This window comes from Sinocyclocheilus rhinocerous, unplaced genomic scaffold (genome assembly GCF_001515625.1).
Source record: "Sinocyclocheilus rhinocerous isolate Xijiao unplaced genomic scaffold, SAMN03320098_v1.1 scaffold548, whole genome shotgun sequence".
Classification (NCBI taxonomy): Eukaryota; Metazoa; Chordata; class Actinopteri; order Cypriniformes; family Cyprinidae; genus Sinocyclocheilus; species Sinocyclocheilus rhinocerous.
In genome coordinates, this window is record NW_015664702.1 from 789,775 (window position 1) to 810,546 (window position 20,772).

General features: G+C 33.7%; 1 protein-coding gene across 1 annotated transcript in view; it reads right to left on the reverse strand.

Annotated features, from left to right (window-relative positions):
- Positions 1-732: 732 nt before the first annotated feature.
- The window catches only part of gpc5a (glypican 5a), a 176,320-nt gene continuing 156,280 nt past the window's right edge, over positions 733-20,772 (reverse strand). The window contains exon 10 of the mRNA XM_016541216.1: positions 733-1,522. Within this exon, the coding sequence (XP_016396702.1) occupies positions 1,380-1,522 (143 nt within the window). The 3' untranslated portion in view covers positions 733-1,379. The remainder of the gene's footprint in view (positions 1,523-20,772) is intronic.

Sequence of the window (20,772 nt, forward strand, 5' to 3'; positions counted from 1 at the left end):
CGAAACAAACTCAGAATTGCGAGACAAACTCAGAATTGCGAGTTTTGAACTCAGAATTGCGAGACATAAATTCAGAATTGCGAGACAAACTCAGAATTGCGAGTTTTGAACTCATAATTGGGAGACACAAATTCAGAATTGCGAAACAAACTCAGAATTGCGAGATATAAACTCAGATTTGCAATATGTAAGAATTGCAAAATATAATGTGAGATGTAAACTCAGAATTCGGATTTTTTTTCCCCCTTGCACTTCCAAGTTTACATATAACAATTCTTACATTTTTCTCTTAATTCTGAAAGTCGCAGTTACCTTTCTTATTTTTTATTCTGTGGTGAAAAACTAGTTTCATCGAAATCACCCTCATTTATAAAACTAGAAACTAGTTTCATAAAACTACTAAAAAAGCATTTTACCATTACTAGTAAATAATAGTGGTAACAATTTTACAGCATTCATTAATCATTGTCAATGGTCGCTAGTAAAAATAAAATGGTTCATTGCTCATTAGTTCACAGTGCAGTAACTAATGTTAACAGATGCACAGTTTGATTGAAGACATTTATTAGTAAATTCTGAAATTAACATTAACCTTAAGATGAATTAATGCTGTAGAAGTATCACTCACTTTTAGTTCATGTTTACTAATGCTAACAAATGAAACCTTACTGTAAAATGTTGCTATATTTAAAAAGTTATCATATTTTCCAGCATTCAACTTCATGTGGCAGATGTTTAGTTTCATTAGCTGTTTAATGTCACTCTGTAACCAAGAATAAATACATTGTAAATCAACACATCTTTATACACTTTGCGTCGTACGCCATTTCAGATGAAAAGAAACAACAACAGTACATTTAAAAATGCTGAAAAAAGGAGGTCATTTAGGTACATGGTACCGAGACGTATTCATAAAGCAGTGTGACATCAGAAATATTGCATCATTTAAAAAAAACAAAAAAAAACAAAACGCTGATACGTGCCGTGCTCATTTCAGCTCAACTATTTTTTGAATATACATCATTAAAGAATTTAATTAATTAATTTTTCTCTGAATGTGTTACTCTGAACCCTGTAGAAAAGACATTATTCAATGCAGTAAAGTGTTGGCAGAATATTTAGTAGCCTGTTATGTTTATGATAGAAACACTTTGTGATTAAAAAGATTTATGAAAGGACAGCTTTGTTTCTTATTTTTCACTCTCAGCTCCTCCTCAGTTCTCAATGCATCAATTTTTACGATCCGTTTCCATTCGAGAACATCTCCTCGCTGGAATTTCACTCTCGACGTTTTAAAATCTGGCACATTTTCTTTTCTTTCTAAGAAACAGTGTGAAAAAGCAGTCTTGAGACTGGGGTTCAGACCCAGTTGGCTGCCGTTACCCTGACAACAGCGCAAACGCGCATATCCAGACCAGAGCCAGCGGGACGGGTTGTGTTCCTCTCGTGCCAGAATTCATCTGATCAAAGCCTTTGCTTTGTGGGTGATGGTATCTGTGATTGTTGGTATTTTCCGGTGTCACTGCAAGAGAAAAGAGAGAAAAATGTAAGTCGTTCCACCAGACGTGAACTGATCAGATGGGTTTATTCGAAGCATGTGTTTTCATTGTGATGAGGAATGAGGATAGCCAGATCAAAAACAACTCAACATCACTATCAAGTGTTCCTGGGAAGTTCCTACTTTTGAGTCGTAACCGAGTAGTGATGAAATGATCACGTTTTCAAAAACAAATGCACACAAAGAACTGTTAACGAACAATAGCAAAAAAGCTAATCACAAAATTTATTTGGTTTATGAGGCAACATGATTGGATAACTAAACTGGTTTTCCCGTGATTTTTTCACACCTGATGTGCATAATTTGACCATCGTTTAGTGCTAAAAATTGGCCTGTTTCCAAGCCATCTGAGATGTAGATGAGTTTGTTTCTTCATCAGATTTGGAGAAATGTAGCATTAACGTGCTCATCAATGGATCCTCTGCAGTGAATGGGTGCCGTCAGAATGAGAGTCCAAACAGCTGATAAAAACATCAAAATAATGCACAAGTAATCCACACCACTCCAGTCCATCAATTAACATCTTGAGAAGAGAAAAGTTGCAAATTTGTAAGAAACAAATCCATCATTAAGACATAACATTAAACTGTTGCTTCTGGCTAAAATATGAGTCCTCTATCTATCTTTACTTTCTCCAGTAAAAAAGTCATTTTGTCTGAATCAGGAGAGAAATATGCACAGCTTAAGCACAATTTACAAGAGAAAACAATCCTTAAACAGCTCTAAACAAATGTGTGTGTGGATTTTGATGTGAGAGACAACAGGAGATGGGCTTTTTCACTGGAGGAAGCGTTATTACGGATAGAGGACTCACATTTTAGTTGGAAGCAATGGTTTGAAGTTAAAAACATCTTAATGATGGATTTGTTTCTTACAAACACTCAGCTTTTCTCTTCACAAGATGTTCACTGATGGACTGGAGTGGTGTGGATTGCTTGTGGATTATTGTGATGTTTTTAATCAGCTGTTTGGACTCTTATTCTGACGGCACCCATTCACTCCATTAGTGAGTAAGTGATGGAATGCTAATCTGTACATTTCCCCAAATCTGTTCCCATGAAGAATCAACCTCATCTACATCTCGAATGGCCTATGGGAGAGTAAATATTCAACATTTTCGTTTTGGAGTGAATTGTTCCTTTGAAATAACTGAATGCATGCATGACCTAAATCTTAAAGTTGGGGCTCAAATGTTTCCCAATTGAATTTAAGAAAACATCATGCAACTGGTTAGTTGCGAGTTGAAACCATTTTTCAACAAAAAGGATGTGTATGTTTTCAACATACATTCGGCGTATCCATCTGGGTTTTGAAATCTCATTCAAATGGATGTACATAACGGATGCTGTCACGTATATAACAAAGTGCACATGCATAGTTTCCCAGCGTTCCTGCCAGAGGAGCTTCACCAGTCAAAAACTACAAGCGTCCCTCAGCAGGATCCTGCTCTCAACAAAAGAGCTCTGAAATATTTCCAACCATTTTGTTTGTACGTTGCACATACTTTTTTAAACCTTAAGAATCATTCAAGACAAGAACTGCTCACATTTCTTGCCATTAGACTGCTTGGGAATATTTATGTTTGAATTTGCTTGGCGAAACAGAATCCATTAAAAACGCAGTACGGAAGGAACTATACATATTCAAAGTTACAAAAGGAGTGTACGGGTCAGCGAAAACCACTGACATGTCTCCCTCAAGGAGCCACAAATCATGGTTGAGCTTTTGTCAAATAAATCTGTGTGGACTAAAATTAAGCAGATATCGACTCTCTGCTCTGATGTCCCCAGACGGTCATTTAAAAGGGCTGATCGGAGACACACGTGGGATATTTGGCAGCCCGCTGGTCCGACTCAAGACATCGATCCTCGTGCATCTTCAGAAGCGGCTCAATGAGAAGCGCTCGCATCCGATGTGACACTTGTGAGGGAAAACATGCCAGTGGCAGTCGAGGCACAAATCCTGCTCGTGCTGGGGCTCTTCAAAGTCCAGCGCAGCTTTGAGAAGACGCAGAGCAAACAAAGATGAACAGAACGGACCGAGCGTCTGATCTACACCACTTCTGATTCTGACAGATCTTCACAACAGAAGAACAAAAGCAGATGTCTTTTTGTAAACCGACTATGGGATCTGACAAACAACGACCTCACATGCTAATGTCGACTTTTAATATGCCTTCTTTGACATTTATGTTTGCAAACAATGAATTCTAACTATCATTGAAAGTTAAGATTTAATAATTGTTAATGCAAATTAACATTGATGTAAACTCCTTTAAAAATAAATAATATATTTATAAAATATAAGAAATTAATTATAAATTTATACCCCACACACACGTGCTTACAGTATAAATAATAATATAAATAATACAATATTTGTAGATAATGCTAGATTAGTAAATATTATACAATAATATGTAACAATATATTGCATACATATATATATGTATGCAACAATTCATGTACTATTTTACAAAGGGAGGAGAAGACTCATCTCACATCTCCGGTTGATGTCAAGGGCTGTGTGTCCAATCAAACGTGACGATATCTGAGCAAATGAATCTGTCACTCAGTTAAATCAGACAGATGCCAAGATGGACAGGTTGCGTGACATGCTCTCATCCTCAAAAACTGCACAAAGTTACACACAGACAATTACGGTTCCGCGCTGAGACGTCGCTTGATGTCCAAAGCAAAACCAGAGCCACTTTAACAACATGTTTGGCTTGACGTCTAACAATTAAGATCACACAAATTCAAGTCAATCTCTGCAGTTGGTGCCCTGATGCAGCATGCGTGACTGTTGCGCAGCTGTGTTGGTCATTACGAGCGCTGGCCTGATTCCTCCGTCCCTCCGGACCCGTGTCAGGAAGACAAGAGTGATGACCCGTCTCCTCCCATGCATCCCTGCTTTCCTCCGTCTCAGCACAGCGGCACAGGAAGACCGAAGATTGGCAGGCGTAATCTGAGAGCTCCTGCTGATTACTTTCTGGACACGGACAGAATGCATATCGGGCCGAGAGTAAAGACAAACGCGCTCAGATGAGGCCAGGGAAGCCAATAATGACAAATGCATCTCAGTGCCTGGTTAAAGGCCCCAATCAATATCTTTCCAATTACAATTTAGCTCAGGAGTCTGAAGGAATGGCCCATGTGATCGCTTTTAATCAGCCATTAATCAATTAAAGTCACATTTACATTTGTCCATTCTAAACGTACAAAATTTTTGAAGACACATTGGGCCACAGTGCGCTTTGTGACCTGCTTTGGATGGACTACAAATTACGATTAACATTTTAACATTTGCTGCAAAGTGATGTTTGCACAAGAAAATCTTAGTATTTAATGTGCAAAACAAGATTTTTGCAGTTGGATTAGCTAAACTTGGCATAACAATAATAATAATAAAGAACCGATACTAAATAACTATTATAATGATTATGAATATTAAATTACATTATTCATATTTAATAACTGCAACAACAACCACAACATTTATGATTAATTGTCAATATTAATAATGTTTACAATGAACAATTATTAATAATTAAATTAATTAAATAATGATTATTAAATTAAATTATTAATATAATTACATTATTTAATTATAACAACAGCAACAAAAAAACACAGCAACATTTATTAATTATTATTAATACTAAATAATTATGAAAAAGAAGTACAGCAAAACAATTGTATTGATTACTAACACCAAATAATTATTAAATAATAATTATTATAAGTATTATTAATACAAAATAATTATGAATAAGAAAAGAAAAACAACTAAAACATATTTCATGATGAATTATTATTAATAAAGTACAATGTTTAATTATTTACAGTATATGCATTATTTAAATTGTATATAAATTATTATATTTAATACATTTTATATTTAACAATTAATAAAATTTGAAGTTAATTAATTATTATGATTATAAATAAATAAATACTAAAAAAATGTAAATAAAATAAATACTAATCCAATACTAATTATAGTCTATTTTCCCTTGTCATATTCACTTTAAACACGTCTTAAAAAGTGACAAATGACCAACAAAAATAAAAGAGCCTAGCATTTGAGAAACTCTGAGTATGTTAGCAAACAGAAGTGTTTTGCTGTGCTTCTGTAGCGATACAGTGCTCTCTGTGTATGGTTAGACAGTGAACCTGATGTCTTTTTGCCCCAGCTGATTCTCTGCAGCCTCTTCAGGGACAGAAATGCAAAAACACGTGTCTGGGTCGGCCTAAACAAACGCCATAAAACGAGCATTAGCGCCAGAAGAGGCTCAGATAATGCAGCAAAGACAAAGTTGGAGGCTGATGTAAAATCAATGCAAGTTAAATCTCTCGGACCTCAGAGAACAATGATCAATAACACAACCACCGGGAAGAAAAAGAGCAGAATAAAGAGGCAGTCGAGGGTGGGGACGGAGGAAGTGAGCTGTGTCTTACTCTACTGTACGTGCCAATTCAGTTTCCACTCTTAAACACAGAGAAACATGCATGCAAAAAGTTTTTTTTGTTTCACACATGCATAACCGTTCACAAAAATCAATTTCATGGGAGCAATGTAAACGTTTCCAGCACTGCAACTATAATCCCAAAAACTTCTTTGTTGATGATGAATTTATTCATATGTTCTCCATTAAATAACGTGCCAGAAATGCAATCAGTGTGAAACGCAGAACAAACCGGAAAGAAACTCCACAACTGTGAACATTTAGATACGCAGGAGTAATTGAGCCAAACGAACAAAACACAAACAGCATAACCCTTCCAGAAATCATGTTCCATAGCCGAGAAGGAAATCATTTATGACCCATTTAATTCTAAGGCTGTGATGACATCCAGATTCATGTTAACAATTTGAGTTTAAAATGCAATTACATGTCCATTATATATATATATATATATATATATATATATATATATGCGCATGACCCCTTTAATAAGAGCAACAATTATTAATTATTAATATAATTAATGAATATGACAAGGGGAAATAATACATAAATTAATTGAATACTTCTTTATTATTTATTAATAATAATGTTTTAATTTAACAAAATCATATTATTAACTATTAAAATAATTGTTAAATTTTAATTCATACTTTATTTTACTATAAAATTCACTATACAAATTATTTTAAAATACTAAAAACAATATATGTCTTCCTATTTATGTACATTTTTGTCAAAATAATTGGCCTCTTTTGTTGTATAAAAATATATATATTTATTTATTTAGAACCTGTATATAAAGCTGTGTAGAATTTGATCTACAATGAAATCCACTGAAAACACTGATTCTCTGATTTGACAGTTTGAATAAATAAAAATAAAATAAACAATATATAATAAAAATTATATTTAACTCTCATTTACTTGTCAATATGATAGCTTGCTTATTTATTTATTTATTTTAAAACCTTTAATAAACCTGTTTAAAATTTGATCTACAATGAAAACCATTGAAAACTCGACATTGACAACCGTAAATAAATAATTAAATAATTAAATAAATACTTTAACTCCCTTTTGCACCAATTTATATATAGTTTGAGTGACAGTTATATGTCACAAAGAGTGAAGTGGCACACGGACTAAACTCATCAACCTTCAGCTTTTCCACCCTGAATAGCGCTCGGTTGCTTTTGTGTTGCCGTCTGAATGGAAGTGCTGTGAGTGTTTTTTTTTTTTTTCCAGCTGAGCTTATACTCACTGATTCCACTGACCTTAAGAGAACAGCAGTGCTGGTTCCCAAAGCACAATCCCAGCATCTCACTACCATCTGTGTTCTTAAGATATACACTCAGATTTTGCTTGTTTTTCATCCTTTCACATTGCCAATACAAATGTTAACATTTAACAAATGTAAAAAGCGATCAGTTGACTTTACTTTTACTAAAAAAATAAAATAAAATTGAGGAAATTCGTTGCCTTAAAACTATTAAGTAAATAAACCATGCATAATGAAAGAAATAAATTAAGTGAACTTGACAATTCTGAGTTACACTGACAAATAGCAGTCTGAAAATGTGTTGTGTTCACTTTTTATTTTAAAGGGGTCATATGATGCGATTTCAATTGTTCCTTTCTCTTTGGAGTGTTACAAGCTCGTTAAATTGAGGAAACCCATTGCCTTGAAAAAAAAGTAACCACAAATTAATAAGTGTAATTACAATTAACTTTTGACTCATTTTATCTTATTTTATTAATTTCTTTAAAGTTGAAAATTGTATGCTACTAATACAATTTTTGAAAATACAAAATTGTTCAAAGCAGACTGCACAAAAACATTTTTCATGGGCAGAAAGTGGCACATTTTCAAAGTTTCATCCGTACTGCATTATACCGCAGAGAAGAGCTCAGTTATACATCTAAAGTATGTAACAAGCTTAAATATTCACCATCAACCATATCAGCTGCTAGAAAACAACAAGCCAACCTATATTCAGCAGACTGAGGCTTGTTAATGAAGACAGAAAACAAGAGGAGAGACAGAATGAGAGGGGAGCAGCAGAGCGCTGCAGGAGGGAGTGGAGATGAAGCCACCTGAGAGCCTCTCTCGCTCGCCCACTCCACGGCCCCTAGAGTCCCCGCTCTATTCATTCACACGGCCTCGCCTCAGTCGAGTATCACGGAACACCGATGCGCTTTGTGTTCTGTGTGTGCTGTGATTCTGTTCATTCTGCTCCAGAGGTTCTGTGTTGATACAGCGTTTACTCTAACGGGAGTGAACGGAGGTTCAACGGACAGCTAATGCTTTCTACATGTGGTCGTTCCTTAAACTCTGCATAAAAACAAACTATTAACACCGTCACAGCCTTAAACATTTTTTTTAAATTGAAAAAGCTTAAAATGGGAATAAAAAAAAACAATAAAGCTTAAAAATGAGAAAAATACTAAATGTACTAAAAGTAGCCAAACTAAAATAAAAATACAGTCATATTAAAATATGTATTTATTAAAAATATTAAAAAAAATACAATTACTGAAACTAAAACTATAACATAAAAATACCATAATATTATATTTTTTAATAAAAATATTTAAATAAAACAATAAAACTGGCAAAAGCACATTACAAAATTAACACGTTTGGTGTATTATAAAACAATAACGAAATAAGTTGAAAAAATGCAATTACTAAAAATAAAATACAGTAATCTTAAATAATAATAATAATAAAAAACATTAAAAAAGAATTATTGAACAAATTATAAAATTACAAAAACTGACAAGCACATTACAGACTTACTAAAACTTAAAATTACTAAAAATTGAAATGACAAAAATAAAAGTTATTTTAAAATTAGGGCTGTCAATCGATTAAAACATTTAATCGCGATTAATCGCATGATTGTCATGAGTGAACTCGTGATTAATCGCAACTTAATCTCACATTTTTATCTGTTCTAAATGTACCTTAAATTAATACTTTTCAAGTTTTTAATACTCTAATCAACATGGGCATGGACAAATATGAATGCTTTTTGCAAATGTATGTTTATTATTAGTGAAACCAGACATGTTTCAAACGGTCATAGATGTTTTTCAAAGAACTTGTTCATGTCTATTAGACACATGAAAAAAGAACAATGAAATACCAGTTTCCTATTACTTCTCTTTCTTTGCACTGAGCAATACTTACACAAGCCTGTTTACATTATTTGCAATTGATATATTTGACTGTTTCTGTTGTCAGACAACGGAATGCATATGACATAGTGACTGAAACGCGGCCCTTTAAGACTACATAAACAGCTCTCCCTTCCAAGATGTTATATGAAATGTTTCATATTTAGCGTAATTAGAAAGTAATTTCCTGCATTATTTCCTTTGCATTATTATTCCATGTCCAGAGTCCAGAATCCACAGTCTAGGCAAAACTTTCTCATTAACCGTGTTGTTCAAGTGTACAAAACACCTGTAATCAAACACGCCTGCTAAAACATTTCCTACACGATTCCATATTATGTGTATTAATGCATACAGTATGTATCCAAACTAAAAGACACTTAAACTGTCATTTACTGTCAAAACGAGGTCAAATAGACAGTTTCTCAGTCTATCAGTTGATAGCTAATGCTTTCCACTCGTGGCCATTTTTAAACTCATCATAAAATCACCCTATTATCACCTGTATTAAACTGCAGTAAAAACAACAGATTCTTTTCTGGTAATTTTAACACATCTGCAGTTCACACTTGCAGCAGCTTTCCTTCTTTTCACCATATCACCACCCTTCACACATCAGCACCACAATGCCGTTAAAACAAATGTTACGGCATCTTTAAACAGCTGTCACAGAAATATATTGACACAGTTAACGAATCTCAAACTGTTCAAGAAATATTTTGACTAATCTCTTAAGTGCTTTTGTTTCAGCAGCTGTCTAAAGAGTTTGACACATGATGGGAAAAATAGCATTACGTTTACATAAAATGCTCTATTTGTGATCGTGTTGATATTGTTAACTGAAACAAACTATTAAAATTTTAGTAAAAAAAAAAAAATAAAAAAAATAAATTAAGCTAAAATAAATAAATACGTATTTGATGAAAATTTAAAATTAGAACTAACTGAAATAAGTACTAAATTTACTAAAAAAAATAAAAATAAAAACAGTAATATTAAAAATATATTAAAATTAACAAAAAAACATACAAACAAAATATAAATGAGAAAACTACATTACAAAACTACTAAAACTTAATATTAAAAACTAAAAGACAAAAATGAAAGCTAGTTCAAATATAAATAACTATTATTGTAGTATATGAAGAATACTGAAATAACAATGATGTGTGAATAGAGTTAAATAACTTGCCCTGCCTCCAAAAATGACTAACCTCTCCCTTTCCACTTTTTAAAAATGTCATTAATTAAAATTAAGCTGAAATAAAATAAATTATAAATATCATATGAAAATGTAAAAGATAGAAAATAAATAAATAAATAAATAAAATAAATAAATTTGAAATCGAAACAAAAATGTGAAATGTTGGCTTGGCAACTAACTGAAATAAAATAAGTCTAAGTAGTAAAATTACTAAAACAAAAATAAAAAATGCAAGAATATTTCAAATATATTTTTTTATAAATGTAGAAATAAAAAAAACACATAAAAACATAATATAAACAAAATATATCTATACAAATGACAAAAAATGACTTAATTTTTAATGAATTAAAAAACTGAAAACTCACAAGATAAAAATAAAAGCTAACTCAAAATAGTAATAAGTACTACTATTGTGCATAAATACTAAACTGACAATGATGTGTGAAAAATCAATTAAATAACTTGCTCCGCCTCCAGTAATGACATCACTAAACCCTCCCCTCCTACTTTATATTATCTAGAAATTTCCTAATATATAAAATCATGCCACGAATCATTAAACATCCTATTTTACTCAAAAAAAAATGTCACATTACATAAGCAAAATGGAAAAAGTTTCCTATTTTAAATAATTATAAATAATTTCCCTTGCATTTCATAATTATTCCATATCGAGTACACAGTTTAGGCAATATTTTTTCATTAACCGGCTTGTTCATGTGCAAGAAATCCCTACTAACATACACATCTGCTAAAACATTTCCTACATGAATCCATATTTTTCATATTAATGCCTCTGTTTCCACACTTAAACTGCCTGCATAAATATATTATGAAGACCGGAAGGATGAATGATGCAACTGGCATGCAACACTAGACGTTCACACTGTATGGAAGCGCCTATATTTGCTGATGATGATGCGGTCAGTCACTAGCATGTTGCCAGGTACACTCATTTCTAGTTTAAGCAGCAAAACAAAGGCGAATCACACAATATTGAAATTCCAAATACCATCTCTGCACTTTCTGCGACACAATCTGTCACGGGAGCCACATCTTAGCAAAAGCGTCATTAGCAATATGGCTTTCTGCTGTTCGGGAAGTAAAGTAGGCAAGAGCTTTTCCAAAAAAAACAAAACAATGCAGACTGTATAAATACCTGGCTGCAACACACTTTTATTCAGGCGAGGCAGAGGCCAGAGACGTGACACACATACTGCTCCATACAGCCATTCCATCACTGCCAATCACACAGTTACTCCTGACCTTGCTGATGAATATGAGAAAAATGAGTGAACTTCCAGCGTTTGATAGATGATTGAAGGCACACATCCTTCATGCGGTCCTCCACTCGTGCCAGTGCAGTTTAACACGGGTCGCGTTCGCCGGGGGGAAGCTCTGAAAGGCCGTATTCAAATCCTCCTTTTCCCTAGAACAACATTAGTCGAGACCTGCTGCTTGGAAATGGGAAAATCTTGGAAATTATAGACATCTGCTCACGCCGGACATCAGAGCGAGAGTGAGTTTTATGAGTCGACTTGAGTGCACAATTTCAGCTAATGACTACAAACACAACACGGCCTGCGAAAATATTACTTACGACATGACAAATTTAAGTAGTTTGAGTGGCGGTAAAACAGACACTTTAGTTGATTTAACCTTTTCACTTCTCAAAAAAACAAACAAAGACAAAACAGAAAAGCAAAAGGTTTGCATTAGGTGTGGGCTTCACTCATGCAGCCGCAGTGCATGATGGGTAATGTAGTCTTAGCTAAGTCTGTCACCTGCATGTTTAAAGGAATGGCTTTTAATACATTTGAAGATATTTGTAAACAAAAAAGTAGATGAATGAATGAATGAACAAACGAAGAAGTCTTTTTTTTTTTAAATATTCAGTGATTAAAAGAACAGTTTAATTTTAGTATGAATGGGATTTGTCTGAATATATATATATATATATATATATATATATATATATACACAGGATACATAAAAAAAAATAACAACGGAGTGTCTTTAAAATCCCTCTTCTGTGTGAAATACTTCCTTCCGCCACGGATTCAAATCTAAAGTTGACAGTTGAACAGCTGAGTCCAAGCCTCTGTTACTAATTCCAAAACGTCAGTTTAGAGCTAGTAATGAAGGAATGTTGAGCTGCTTCATTAAACGCTTATTGTATTACTGTAGTAAAAGTGGTGTATTATGTGTAGTTAGAGTATTATGAGAGAGAGAGAGATTGACCTGCATCTCATACAGCATTCATTCTTCAGATCAATCGCATATTCAGAATTAGTTTAAATAGGCTTGTACTATCCTTTCATCTGTTAAGGGTGATTTCTGATGAGAGAAATTTGTTCCGATTTTTGATTTCTTTTATATTCTACAGTCTACAGTCAAATGCTGAGAACACAAATTAAATCACACATTCAACAAACAGGATTTTCAATGCATTCATGTTTTTAAGACATCAGACACCAGCTCTGAAGAAAAGGTTTCCCCAACGGAAACCGTGACATTCAAGTGCACTCATCTCTTAAATGCAATCATTCTGACATGACTTGAAGTGTCTATGGGGGTCTAAAAGCCCGACAGCAGGAAAAAGCAGGTCTGAAAGGCTCCGCGTTCGAAGGCCACGCTAAAAACAAGGACCTTCAAAGGCTCTGACCCTCCAAAAGTGGGGAAGAGCGGGAAGGTTGAGTGGCAGAGGAAAGCAGAGACGTTGCATCTTTCATGAGATGTGCTTCCTGGCAGAAGTAATCCAGGTCAAACCAGATTGACTTCCCCTGATACCGGCGCTGGCAACCCCTCCTAATCAAAAATCACATCGGACCGCAACCATCTGGGTTCAGCTCCCAGCGCTCTCGTTCAGATGAACTCAACACAAAGAACATCACATTCATTTGTTGAAATAAAAACACCTGTGCACGTATCTAATGAATTGCTATTGCACTTTTTTTCTGCACGCCGACAGAATCCAAAGCATTTTTCTTTTACTCCTGTGGTTTGCTCTGAAAAGAGCATGTCTTTATTTTGCACATTGTCAACTCTCATTTCTAATTTAGCGTCCTATAAAGTCTGTTAGATTTTTTCCCAAATTCTGGGGGTTTTTTTCCAATCTTTTCCGTTTTTTTTTTTTTTCCTGGATTCCATTTTATTAGTTAAATGAAATGTTGGTCATCAAAAAGCATGTCTACACAACAATTTAACAATTTATTTAAAGTTCATCAAAAAAAATATTTTTAGAGCCCTATGAAATTGGTTAAATTTTTTTGACCAAGTTCTGTTTTGTTTTGTTTTTTCCGTTTTCATTCTTCTAGATTTATTTAGAAATCTAGAATAATTCTAGATTTCCCAAATCCCATTTGTAGGATTTGGTTTTGAGTGTTAAAAACTTTTACAGTTTACCAACAATTTCACATTTTAAAGTTAATCAAAAACTACAGTTTCAGGATATTATGGAATCGGTTTTATTTTTTTCCCCAAACTATGTTTTTCCCCCCTTCTGTTTTAATGGGTAAATTAAATGATAATTAAAAAGCATGTCTAAGGGTGCTTTCACACTTGGTTCGATTGCTCCCCCCTCCCCCTGCCCCCGTTGGACTGTGTTCACATTCTATTATTTGGGTCCGAACCGCGGTTCGTTTGCGTCATCAAGCCAGCAGCTGTTTACCCCGTTGCTTAGTAACGATGGCGCAGGAGAAGGCGGCAAAATGCGTAGCAAGGCTCTCTTCAATTTTATATTTATGTTTTTGAACCGTTGGTTTTGTTTCCAAAGCTTCAGTACATAACGGCACTTACGTCTGCCTTACGAATGTACTGCAAATGCTCTAAAGTACTCTGAAGGTGAACAGAAATGAGAAATGATACAGCTCTCTGCTTGCAGCGCGTCAGTCACGCTCGTCAAGAAAGTGAGTGAAACACACACAAACACACATATTTATCAAATAATACGTCATTAATAGCTGTTCACTTCCGTGATTTGGTACGACTGCGTTCACATCAGCAGCAAAACGTACCAGAGTTCACTTGAACCGTACCCCAGACCACCCTTTTTAAGCGGACTCGGGTACAGTTCGCGGGTGCGCACCCGAGTTCGGAAGACAGCGTTCACATCATCCAAATGTACCGAACTCTGACGTCAATCGAACCCGGGTGCGCACCAAAAGTGCTAGTGTGAAAGCACCCTAATTGAAATTATGAAAGTCATACAGTTTAACAGCTAATTCATTTTTCCCCCATTTTACTGTTTAAGTTACATTTTGGTAGCTAATCAAAAAGCATGTGCAATTAATTTAAATCAAGAAACAAACAATCTAACAACTACTTATTTAAAGTTTATTAAAATTTTTATTTTTAATACATTGTGAAACCTGTTTTATTTTATTTTTTTAACCAGATTTCTTTTTTTAACCAAACCTGTGTGTTTTATTTTTAATGGTTTCATTAAAATGTAATAATTTAAAAGCATGTTTAATCAATTGAATTCATAAAACTTTATATATTTATTTATTTTTCAAGGCAAGGAAACTCTGTGTTGTTTGTTTGAATTTTTTCTGGATTACTGATTTGTAATTTGTATTTGTCTTTTAATTTTTGGCAAACAAAGTGCTGCACAACTTTGAGAAATAAATTCTACTGTGTTTGCGTTTTCTGCATCTTGGAAATGATGAAGCCCTAACTGTGCAAAAAGTAAAAGTAAGTATCTCTCAGCACAGAGCCTGAGAAACACACACGAGAAGCATGAAACATCTGTTATAAAAGTGCAACTCACAACAAAAGTTCAGCATGTCTGCGAGTGTTTCATGCTGGACTGCTCTCTGAACTTCAGACGAGCAAGACACTACTTTGGTCTTCAAAGACTTTCAAGATGGTGAAACATGAAGCAAAAACTGACTACAAGCACAGCTACATGATAACTATTACAAACCCAGTGTGCACTAGAAGTGCAGCAAGTCTGAAAAATGAAATTCTGTCATAATTTCTCAACATCATGTTGGTTCTGTATTGCATTTCTTTCTTCTGAAGGTATTTTCCAAAAAATAAGGTAAGGTCCAAAAAATATTTTTGTGAAGAAAGAAAGTTTGAAACAGTGTTATTTTAGTATCATTGAGAATATTATTATATTTTCCATTTTAATTTTAGTTCAAGTTTGAGCAATTGTGTTGTGTTTTAGTAATTTTAGTAGTTGTTTTATTTTATTTGCCAATTTGTATTTCAGTTTTAGTTATTGTAGTACATCAAGTTAATGATAAATGATGACTTGGCAACCAGCTGAAATACAAAAATGTTTTAATATTTAATTTTATTTCAGTTAACATTCATTATATATATATATATATATATATAAAATAGAACACCTTACCATTTGTTTATAAACTTTTTTTATTGCATCTTCTCTTTTTTAATTAAAATTATTATATATTTTTATTTGATTTAAGCTTTGCTTTTAGTATTTTTGCTTATATAGTTTTACCTATTCACATTAAAATGTTAATAAAAATGTAATAAAATACAAAAAAAAAAGAAAAAAAATTTACTTGAAATGTTTATTCAGTTAACATTTATTTTATTTCAAGTAACGAAATCATTTTTAATGATTATAATTATAATAACAACCCTGGTTTGGAACAACAAAGGTGAGTAATTGGTGACAGCATCTTCATTTTCATCTATTGAATTATTCTTATTTCTTGATTTTGATACCTTTATGATGCTTACAGGTCATCCAAACGTCTTACAAAGCAGCACAAAGTCGAGCAAACACGTCCAGTACAGTTTTAACACTTCGTTACAGTCTCTTCTGGTCTCACATCAAAAGTGAACGTGGTTCCACCCCAAAAGATATTCATCAGCTCATTAGCATATCATCCTCAGCGGGATGTTTTTGCCTAAAACCACATTTGCATAATTAATTAAGGTTCTCCCATTTCTTGTTAACCTCTCATTAACCTTTTTGTTAACAGTCTTGGCACTCGGATCACGCCGAGACTTGTCCCAAATTCATCAAACAACAGGGCAGGCTTCTTACTCGCCTCATTAGGCTGAAAACCAACGACATCGCTATTAAAGTTCAGTCTAATGTACTCTGGACTGATGGGAAACTGTTGGGTAAAATTGACCCTAACGCCTGTATTTATTTTTCCAAAATCCGTGCGGAAAACATTTGGTCTTTAAGAAACCGCTCCATCAAGCATCAAAACATAAACAGCCATCGTGCCGCAGATCTCAGCGATAATCTATTGGGTTTTAATGAACACAAGCCACTTCTACACCTAACGTTTTGCAGTTCCAGCAAAGTTATATTTTGTGCGAGAAACGGCGTCATTTTTTATTTACTCGAACCTGATTTATTTATCTTCGCTCACCAAGTAGTCTCTCATCCTCGCTCCGTCTCCCACACCAGCAAAATATCAAAAGCCTGCGATTCTGTTTCATCCTCGTAAGTTACAAAGTTGTGAATTTTAATGATGGGCAATTTCCAAGCTGCCTCGTCCGTAATGAACCCATCAGACGGTGGGCTGTAAACGCTCTCCGCTGGGTTATTTTGAGAGAAAAAAACAGGACGCTTGTGCAAACAACTAAAAGCAACTAAATACGGTCTAGCTCATCTATTTCAATCCGCTTTAGCCTTCAGCTCAAAATCTGAATGGCTGAAATGAATGTTTCATATTGTCTCTGCTGCTTTTTGAACACTTATTCAAAGTCATGAAAAGATGAAAGAAATGTATGATTTCCAGAAAAGTTTAAAAAGACCTTAGGCACACAACGATATGCAGTCTTTATATATACATATACACAACACACATACACACACACACACACACACACACACACATTTGCAATGTATTTTGCATTGCAAATTGCATTGTGTTGTGTTTCAGGGTTAAAGGAAACATCCAGAAATTTAATGGAAAATAAAAAAATGTAATGTAATAAATATTTATAAATAAGAAAATTAATAAATAAATGAATATACATACAGCTATATATATATATTGTATTCTATTGATTTAAAAAAATATATTATATTATAAATGTATATATATATATATATATTAAATGAAAATGAAGATGACGTACCTTTCAAATGAAATGAAATGCCTTGTATTTGTACATTTTATTTGTATTTCTGTTTTATTTGTTTTAATTTTATGGTTTATTGTTAATTTTGGACTGTAATCAATTTCTTTTTAAAATATTATATCATAAAATTATAATGTTAATATATTTTATTTTTTTATTTTTTTGCCACAAAGCAAATAAAAAATTTTTTTTTGTCTAAATGCTAAACTGATTGCATATATTTGCCATTAAAATAATAAATATTAATAAATAACAATAATAAGTAATGAATAAAATAATAAACAGTAAACATCTCATTTAGCATGTTTTTTTAAAGTCTTTTTAAACCTAAACCAATGTGCGCATACACACACACACAAACACAATAATAAATACAATATAATATATATATATATATATCTTCAAGCTGTGCAAGCTTTTCCCAAACTATCTACTGCTTGACGCATTTCTACCATCACATTTCATCCCACCCAGTCTATAGAGTCTCTCTCTCACACACAATCATACATTACTCTCACACTCTTGGAAACCCTCCTGACATTTTTGTTTATACGCGCTTCTTTTCAGGGTCCGCAGCCGGTTTTTCGAGAGCTTGTAAACTGAAAATCCAGGCGGCCATGTTCCTGATAGCTGCCAGAGCTCTGCCTGTTATAAATAGTTGAGCCCCGTCTTCATGTAGCGCTGCCCTACAAGAGGGAATTTCAGAAGAACATAATTTGATTCATGACATTCTTTGAGAGGCCATTTATGGTGTGAGAAAGGTACGGGCCGGAGCCGAGAGCTCTCCTTTGAAGTCTGCGCAGATAGCAAATGAATTCCATATGATACAAAATCCATCCCATGCCCTCAAGTCTGACCATTTTAGGCCATGAGTGCCAGAAATGAAGCGCTGAGAGTAGAACTAGTGTTAAAACCATTAGAGTGCAGCGCGGAGTTACAGTGAATAAAAGAGTTAGTGCTACAGATTCGAAAGAATGATCTGAGACACATCTACATGCAAGCAACTACCAACCTGGCACTGTTGCCACACCATACATTACACCTCGGCCCTAACCACACACTCCCTAGCATGGTAGCAAAACCATATATTACACACAAATACATTTAGCATGCTGTTGCAATTAAGTGTGTACAGTATAATTGGGTAATCCAAAAACAATCATGCCAGGCACACACATAAGATCACTAATTATCTGGGTTGCTTAAAAATAACAACATTTTATAATATTTGATATATGTGAACAAATTATATTTACCGATAAAGGGGACCAAAATAACGTTGATTTAACTTCATTGATTTGTTTGGAACCAATGCACTTTAATTTCATCAACGTAATTAAAGTGCACATTCATTTCAGAAAATGTGAAATCTATTTAACTTTAGTTTGCTTTAATTTTAGTACTTTAGTTAGGTTTGCCTCTATATATAAAACATGAAATAGATTAAAATATTTAATGTGTTTCAGCAACAACTGAATTTGCTATATAAATTATATCATATACTTAAAAAAATCAGAAATAGTTTTATTTGGTTTAATTTTATTTGATGCATACATACGATAAGTATAATATACAAATATAATATGCTTTATATTTAAAAATTAACATAAATGTTTGACTGTATTCTATTCATTTTTTAAAAATATAATTTTATATTTTTTTCCCACAAAAGCCAGGGAGACATATTAACCTTTCTAACACTTAGTTTGTCTCTAAATGCTAAACTGGCTGCATATATTTGGCGTTAAAACAATAACTGAATGGAAAAAAAGAAAAGAAAAAGAAAACTTGCATCTGCATCTAAATCAGTATTTTTGCTTTTAAAACTGTAGTATGTTTAATATTAATGCATTCGGTGCCTCTTTTAAAAAAAGAGCACAAAATAATACATAAAAGATGTTTTCCACAAGCAAAGGGCCAAACTGAATAAACAGACTGCTATTTGTTTTCGATATATTTTTTTAGTAAATACAAATTTCACCACCGCTGACACCAAAAACAGCATCTAGTGGAAGTCCATCGGGATCTGGGTGTCATTTCTGATCTATAAGGAGAACAGAAGAATGAAATCCTCTCTTTTACTCTCCTTCATCCTGTGCCTGATTAAAGAGAGAGAGTGAGTCCTTTCTGTTCCTGCTATAAAAAGAGCACAGATCAAGGAAATCTGCTCCATTATCCGACTGAATCAAAGAGAAGGAACAGGGGCCTGTGTTTGGAAGAATACAGAGGAAAAGGTCTCGGAAGAAAGACATGCTGTATGGTCACAGGGTCAGAGGTTTTCTATAACGCAGGGAAAAGACTCAGAAATCTAGACACACCATTACAGAGACGAACAACATATGACCTGTTTGGTTTTTAAGCAGCCGCAGACCTTCAAGAAATCCTTCAGAATTGCATTCTTTAAGAATAAATACTTCTTTAAGGAGCAAACCGTATTGTTGGAATCATCATGCAATGTTCAGAAGCAATTGAGGAGCCACAGGAGATGTGTGGCGTCATCCTGACATAATCAAACAAGAAAACAGGGACATTATGAAGGGAAATTGTTTGCTCCATATGCACCTGCTCTTCACGTTCCTCTGCCATTATGATGACGCAAGAATATCTCCAAAACTAATGAGTCTCGAGGGATGGCTGCCAATACCATTAGAGATCTCCAACAGTGTTAATCTGCTGGAAACGGACCGAGCTGGCTAAAGGATTTGTTTGATTTCCATACATTTAGACCGGTCTATATGAAAGATGATTCATCAAATCATGTATCCTCCATTAGTTAATTCAGCCGGTATGTTTTTTTTTTACAACGAAATGTCCATACAATGAAAATCAGAAGGAGAGAGAGAGAGAAAAAGGATACAAAACAACGTTTATGTTCAACAATAGAAAGTTATACATGTTAACAACATCAACAGGCTAAATAAAGGGATAGCTCACCCAAAAATTACAATTCTGTCATCATTTATTCACTCTTAAGTTGTTTCAAACTCCAACTGTTTGGTCACCAACATTCTTCAAAATCTCTTCTTTTGTGTTCAACAAAAGAAAGAAACTCACACAGGTTTGGAACAGCTTGAGGGTGAGTAAATGCATTAAAGGATATACAAAATGCACAAAATAACATAAAAAATAACAAACAGGTACCATACATATTCTATATTAAAATCCTTCTTACATTTTGTTTACAATTTTTAACTTTTACATTTTAAATGTAAGCCATTATTTCCTGAAAATCACCCCTTCTGCTGTTTACATTTTATTCACATATGTGTTCAA